This window comes from Ovis aries, chromosome 18 (genome assembly GCF_016772045.2).
Source record: "Ovis aries strain OAR_USU_Benz2616 breed Rambouillet chromosome 18, ARS-UI_Ramb_v3.0, whole genome shotgun sequence".
In the NCBI taxonomy this organism is placed as follows: domain Eukaryota; kingdom Metazoa; phylum Chordata; class Mammalia; order Artiodactyla; family Bovidae; genus Ovis; species Ovis aries.
The window spans coordinates 13,782,750-13,790,239 of NC_056071.1; the positions used below are offsets into that span (position 1 = coordinate 13,782,750).

The 7,490-nt window shown below is 57.2% G+C and overlaps 1 protein-coding gene across 1 annotated transcript in view; it reads left to right on the plus strand.

Annotated features, from left to right (window-relative positions):
* Nucleotides 1–1,821, plus strand: part of FAM174B (family with sequence similarity 174 member B) — a 39,818-nt gene extending 37,997 nt beyond the window's left edge. The window contains exon 3 of the mRNA XM_027957047.2: nt 159–1,821. Within this exon, the coding sequence (XP_027812848.2) occupies nt 159–162 (4 nt within the window). The 3' untranslated portion in view covers nt 163–1,821. The remainder of the gene's footprint in view (nt 1–158) is intronic.
* The last annotated feature ends 5,669 nt before the right edge of the window (nt 1,822–7,490 follow it).

Below are 7,490 nucleotides of genomic sequence, written 5' to 3' on the forward strand. Positions count from 1 at the left end.
GCTGGAGGGGCTAGAGAAGGGCGCCATCCGTGTCATCCTGCCACGGTGCCACGGTGACAGTGATAATGTGGCCTGGGGGATGGCTGTGGTCAGGGAGGGGTCGCAGTGGGTGCACAGCTCTGCCAGAGGCCACTGACTTGTTCTTCCTCTTCTTTTAGGTAAAACCTGTTCACCAGCGTGTTGGCGTCCTGTGGCAAGCTGGTCAGCTGAGGCTCGGGGTGTTAAGGATCTGGAAGCTGTCCCATCCGAGGTGTTGAAACCAAAACAAACATTATTTGTGCAACTCCGGCACACTCCGGTGTGTGTGTGTGTGCACACCATCAGCTCTGTGTGTCACTGCAGGAGACACCACCCTCCACATGCCCCTTTCAAACGTCACCCCTTCCTTTTCTCCCCAAGAGGGCTTTTGCCTTGCTGAGGGGTAGAAACAGGCTGATTTTAAAAATAATTTTAAAGTAACTCTGTCGACAAAAGTGAGAGAGATCAGAAGTGACCAAGGACCTAAGGGTTTCTGACAGTCCGCTCTCCTGATCAGCTATGGGAGTGCTGGCCTTTCATTGGTGGTGGCTGCAGCCAGGTTTTAGAGTGTGGGGCGTAGAGCTGCTCAGCTTGTAGCAGGTGTAAACAAGTCCTTGTGGTTCCTTTTCTTTCTTTTTCCCAAAGGGTTTAGCAGAATTGGCCATGGCTAGCTCACAAAGAATTCTGAATATCAGGGAGAGACCTCTACCTGTGTTTGCTGTGAGTGAGTGTGTCTGTGTGTGTGTGTGTGTACACGTGAGATAATTTCTCCATCCCCAGAGAGAAGAGAAAGTGCTCACCTGTCTTCAGTTAGTAATATCTGTTGCCTGTCACCGTTCTACGTTGTTGGTCTTAGAAATGGAATTAAAAAATTCACTGTGATAATTTGAATGGTGATCTGGTTGGCTGATAAAAACCCCCCTGCCAGGGACTGTGTTTGCTGTTGGTCCAGGAGCCCACCTGGATGCAGGTGCCGAGTGCAGGAGGGCCCCTCCCGCAGGTGGGGCTGGGAGTCCGGGCGGCGGGTTGTCCCACAGCTCAAGCGCCCAACGCTTGCCGGCTTCTGGAAGCGGGGCCTCGGGCTGACTTCTTGGGACGCTAGAGGCCTGCCATCTCCCAGTATCCTTCTGGCGAAAGTCTCCGGGCAGTGCCTCGGGGTGCCGGGACCCTGCTCTTCCTGGAAGAGTATTTGTGAACTCTTCTGTCCCCTCTTTGCTGGCGTTCTGCAGGGCTCCCATACTTCCCTTTGTATTGACTGCTCCGCCGCTTGGGATGAAAAGCTCCAGCTTTTTCCAGCTTGCCGCCTCTATTCAAATTCTTCAGTTTCCTGAGAAGAGGGCTGCCCTGCTTTGGGGTCTCCTGGCTCCCAAGCCCCACTGGGCCTGCCAGGCTGACTCGCCAGCTGTAGAGGACAATGCTCAGGGACAGCCAACCTGAAGGTGGGGGCCTGCTGCCCCTTGGCGCCTCCCGTGAGCTCACTGCTTTTGCTGGCCTCCCTTTTCCCTTTCTCTGCCCTGTTTGCTGGAGGGCTGGGCCGACTTTGTCTCTGCCATCCACCGTGTCCTCACGGGAGGTGACTCAGTGGGCCAGGGCACCTGGGAGCTGTGTGCCCTCAGAACCTTCGAACTGGAGCCACGGCTTCCACTTGCCTTTCCATCCTCGGAGAAGCTGGTTCTTCTGCCTGACATGTAAACGCCAGGTGCTTGCCACTGGGCCTGGCAGAGGCAGCCCCCAAGGATGACCCTTCCGGATGCCAGAGCTCTGGCACCACAGGCTCTTAAATAAAAACCTTTCTGGCGCGAACTGTGTGCATTGCCTTGGATGTTTTCTGAGCTGGGAGTCCAGTAGGGTGCCTTCCTGTGATCAGAGAGGCAGGCCTGAGGCTGGGAGGGGCAGAGATGGGGGACCATGGGTAGATCCCTGGTCCTGGGAGTTTAGAAAAAAATTCCAGGGGCACGGCACGCTGCCCCCCTTTGTCCACTGCGCACCCCTCGCTAGTGGAGAGGCGGCAAGGTGAGGTAGGCAGGCCGGCCTTTGTGTCGACTGGAACTGGGGGGAGTGGGGTCCCGGGCAGTGGGGAGAAGGGAGGGTGGGGTGGGGAGAGGAAGCTATGGGGGACCCTGCTATTACCTGCATTATCCAGCCCCTCCTCCATGAAGATAAGTTCTGTTTCTTAAAAGCAGAGTGAGTTGGGCCTTGGAAAAGCAAAGCTGGGCTGGAGGGAACATCAGACCTGGTAGGTTGTCTTCTTCCCTCTTTTTGTCCTTTTCCTGGGCACTTCAGAGTGGCCGACTTCATGGTGAAAGGGGCCCATGTCCAAAAGCATCTCTGCTTTCCTCCCTCGGTGGAAGTTTAGGTATCCTTAAATGGGGGTACCCCGATCCCGAAGACCCAGGAAGAAGATCACATTCTTCCACAAGTGCATGAAATTCCAAGTGTTAGTCCATCAGTTCAACTTTTTGTGACCCTATGGACTCTAGCCCACCAAGGTCCTCTGCCTGTGGAATTCTCCAGGCATGAATACTGGAGTGGGTTGCCATGCCCTTCTCCAGGGGGTCTGCCTGACCCAGGGGGTTGAACCTGGGGCTTCCTGCATTGCAGGCAGATTCTTTACCAGGCTTTATCTGATCCACTACGGAAGCCCCATCACATGTCCAGCATCAGATCTTAAAGGTGTGGATGCTGTAGAGACACAATCTAGTCTGGTATCTTCTGGATTCACTTAAAAAATAGGACTGGAAGTTATGATAAAAACATTTCAGACTGATTTAAAAAGCAAATTTTGATTAAAAGTGAATTTATTATAAAAGCAATGTTTTTATGGGGGACATTTTGGAAGATAGTTAATTATAAAGAAGACAAGTTATCAGATAACTCGGAATGGCATTTCAGAGTTTTCCCCTTCTCTCCCTCCCTTCCTTCCTTTCTCCCTTCCTTGGGTCATTTATCTGCATTTATCATTTGCAAACATTTAGTGAATACCCACTTATGCAGGGCTCTGTGTTAACTGGAAGGCTCAGGAAGTTGAGTCTGAAGGGAAGACCAGACACAGTGACCTAGAGGGATGGCAGGGTGACAAGGGTGTGGCAGGGATGATGGGGGTGGATAGGAGCCTCAGAAGCCTTGACAAGTGAAGGAGCCAGCTCTGCTTACACTTCTATACCTTTTCAACTTCTCTACACATCTGGGTCATAGGACCTCATTTTTTCACTTACCGTTATGAGCATTTCCCCATCTCCACAAATATTTAACACTTTTAAAAGAGACTTGGCATTGTATCTTGGAGAACTGCACCACCGAAGGACCCCATCTCTAACTGATACCCGCCAAAGAGAGGACAGGAAGGGCCCCTTGGCCAAGCCCAAGGAGTGAGGCCCCTGGGGTCTGAACTGCACCCCAAGGAGAGCTCAGACTATGGCTAGTTTCTTTTCCTCCTCCTCCTCTTTCCTCCCTCTTAGGCCCCTTCTGGTATTTCAGCCTGGAGTCTGGGGAAGGATGAGGTCGACCTGAGTGCGGAGCTTGGCTCATCCCGGCCTAGCATCACCACTTCTCCTGCCCAGGCCCCGCCCTATGTGGTTCTGACCCTCGGCTGTCTGCACCCTGGTCGAGCAGCTCAGGGACCGTCCGTGTGTCACTGAGTGGCGCTCACAAAGGGCACCTGCTGCCCTGGCTCCCGACCTGCGTGCAGCAGACTCATCAGAGCCCTACCCGGCTTCCCACCACCGCCCTGGGCGTGGCCTCTGCACGTGTCCCCGGTGGTCCCGAGGCTCAGGGTGGGTTCCGGAGCACTGGCGCCCCCTGCCGGGTCCTGGAAGCGGCCGTCGAGGGAGGTCAGGATTCAGTCTTCCGTGTTCTCAGATGTCTGTCCTAAGATCTCGGCATCACCGACATGGAATGTCGCCTCAGTTGCGCACTACTACGTTCAGCATCAGAGGTTTCTGTTGAAAGTTTTGCAGTTTACCTCTGCGGTGCTGATGGTCATCCTTGGGGCGAGGTCCTAGGGCCTGGACGGAACCGACCCCAAAGTCCACACCCTGGGATGGAGCGCCGCGGAGCGAGACGACGCTGGGAAGCGTAGGGCGGGGGTTCAGGTTGGGGTATCGGAGTCCAGCACTGTCAGTCCACACTTGAGGAGACTCGGGCTCCGGAGTCGGCGGGAGCTTCAGCCCTTTCCCCCACGGGGGGTAAGTTCCCGCCCAGCCCGAAGCGTCTGTACCCAGAACCCTAAGCAAGACCCAGCTGGAGGCCGCTGCCTTCTCGGCCTCGCCTCGCGGCTCTCCGTGCCCCGCCGGGGGGCAGCAGGGGTGTTGGGGGCTGTCCCCGCACCCTGGGACTGGAGAGGCTGTGGCGACTGCCCGCGCGGCTGGGGGTGGATTCGGACCTCCCTATAAAGACATACACCCACAAAAACACACCTCAGATTGGCAACCCGGTGCCCCCTCGGGAGACCGCCGTCAGGGCGTTCCCGAAGGCGGTCAGTTGTCAAGACTCAAGAGTCTGAAAGCCCTTGAACCTCACCTGGCCAGCCCAAACAGCACCGCGGCCAGTGGGGGCACCTCGACACCCCCACACTTTGCCCCTGCCCCACCCGGGCAGACCTCAGCTTCTGCTGCGGCGATGTCGGCTGCATGTCTCCTGGTACTGAGGAGCCTCCTGAGGATGTACTCGCCGGAGCTCATCACGTGGGCCCTCAAAGAGCAGGCCTGTGGCTTGGGACTCTGCATTTCCAACAAGCTCCCGGGCGAGGCCTCATCCCGGAGAGCTAGAAGGCGGGCTCCCTGCGTCCCGCCCGATGCCACCGCCCCGGGGCCTTCCCGAGTTCTGGCCCCCCAGGCCTTGGCCCATCTTCCACCGCAGCCCTTCGTTACCACGATGCTCACCCCCCACCCGGCTCCCGATGTCCCGGCTGGAGGGTCGCCCATGGTCCCTCGCTCCAGATACTGGAGGCCAGAAAGCCGGCAGGGGCTTGCCCGACGTGCCTTGGAGGGAGAGCGGGGACTTGGAGGGGCGGCAGGTCCCTCCCCATGCGCAGGAGGACCATCCTGCTTGGAGGATCAGCGTTTCCAGGTTCCTGGGTGCCTGGTAAGATGGCCCTGATGTCTAAGGAAGGGTTAAAACTAGTCTGAGTGGAAGGTTGGTTGTCAATGCTCCTGTATGTCTGGGCTCTTCCTGGTGAACAGGGGGGAAAAAACAAAAACAAAAAAAACTTCAAAAAGTACTACAGAGTTTCCTTCTCAGAACCTACAGGTGAAAAGCTCCAATTCAGAGAGGGTGTCTCGCCCACAAGGAAAAGCCAGCCTCCCGCTGCAGGGCTCACCTGGTCCCGCAGGCCAGGTCATCTGGAGGCAGCGGCCTGGGTCCTCCCTGGAGTCCAGGGCCCTGTTAAGTCCCTGATGACAGGTCAGGTCTCAGGGGCACTGAGCCACACGTGCCCCGCCAGCACCCAGTGCTGCACGGGTCTGAAGGGGCACAAGAGAACCATGCAGGTGGATGGGTGGCTGTGCCGATTCTGAGTGGGCATGGGGGAAGACAGCAGGGCGGGGATCCCCGGGGCCTGACTCCCAGGAGGACCCGCTGGCGGAGGGGAGGAGCTGCCTAGCTCGAGCTCCATGCAACTGCTGCGAACAGGGGAGGGGGACGTGGATGGGGCCGTTTGGGGTGGCACACATCTTCATCCAATGAGACGTCGCTCTTAGGAGCAAGGTGGCACACCACCTCCAAGCCCTTGAGAAGGCCACCAGCAAGTGTGCTCCTGAGAAAAGCTTGAGCCTCCCGAAGCACCACCGCCCCCCATCAATCTCTCTCTTCCCGACCGTGAACTCATCAGGTGCATCTCCCAGCTGGCTCCCCAGAGCCCCACTGGCCTCTCTCCGGGGTCCCCTGGGCGCCCCCTTACCTTCCCAGGCCCTGACGTCAGCCGAGTCATCTTTGACTCAATGTCTGTTCTCCTCCTCTGCCCTCCCCGCCCCACCTGGTGGCTCACCGGTCCTGTCGCTTCTCCGGGCATCCTAAGTTTTCCCCCACCACCATGCTTCCCACCCACAGCCCCTGCTCCGGTCCGGGCCCCTCCTCCGGGGACCCTAAACTCCTAGCTAGTTTCCTAACTGGTCTTTCAGCCCCTGGGTGCCCCTGTGCTCTGCCCACCTTCTTCACAGGGAGGGCAGTGGACCCAAGCAGCTCCCTGTTGCCAACAGATTAAAAGTCCAAACTCTTTAACTCAGCCCAGGAGGCTCTTCACAGCCTCTCCCGGCCCCTCCTGGCCCTCCGTTCCCCTCTCCCCCCCCCCCCCCCCCCAACCCTGCCCCACCAGTCTCCTGCCCAGCCCTTTTGTTTGCATCCAGCCAACCTTCTCAGTGGTTCCTGGATGAGCCACACACCGTCCCTTTCCAGTTCAGATCCAGTTCAAAGTCTGCTTCTCCGTAGTGACATCACCCACCGTGCTGGGTGATGGCTGTGGTGGCACTCTGTAGAGGGGTCTGTTCTCCGAGGTGCCCGGGCCCTGTTGGCATCTAAGGTAGCAGGATCTCAGAGGCCAACGCCCTTTGCATGCTGTCCTCGGTCACCTGCAGGCTTGAGACCATGGGGTCATTTGGGCCTCCTGGTTTCTACCTTCTGCACATCTGCTGTATTTATTTACCAGGTCACCCTGGGTGTGGGATGACATTAAGGCTGCTTCATATCCAATATTCAGGGGCAGTGCTTTGACTTTCCGGAGGAACGGGGGCGGGTGTTCTGGGGAGGGCTGACCCTGTGGGTCACAGGCACGTGCAGCACACACTTCTACAAGGGGGCTTCAGACGTTTGCTGCTTTTAAACCTTCTTTCCTCTTGCCACTGGAGTGTCCCCTGGGCCCCCGGTCAGTGTCCAGCCTCGCATGGAGTCTTGCCGACACCCCTCTCTTCGCCCACCCTCTCTTGACTCTGTATGCTCCTCTCCCATCCCTTCCCCTCAGTCAAAAGCACTGGCCCTCCCCCTGCTTGCTGGGGGCAGTTAGTCCACCCTCTTCGCTGAGCCTTGGGATGGTCTCCCTCAGGCTCTGGGGAACCTCGCCTCCTTCCATGAGTCCTGATCATACCCTTCCTTGCTGCCTCTGCCCCAAGCAAACAGCACTCTTTGTCTCAAAAGGGGCTGTTTCTCCGACGTTGCCCCCACGTACTTGTGGATAGAACCGCAAGGCCAGCCAGCGCTCACTGGTCAGCCTCTCCCTTATGATGCTCTAGCTTCTGGGTGGCTGTGGACTGGAATGCTTTGTGTGTGTATGTGTGTGTGTGTGCCAAGCCTGGGCACTTGGTCGGGGGAGCAGTGATCACTTTTGATAGTGACAATGACTGAGTATGAGGATCTGGCGGTCAGTGACCTTGGACATAGTTGTAGAGTGAAGGATGGTGTCGACCAGCATTTCACTTTGACAGTACTCTGAAAGTCCAGCTGCGATCCACTCACCCGAGAAGTCTCATGCAAAAGGAGGAGAT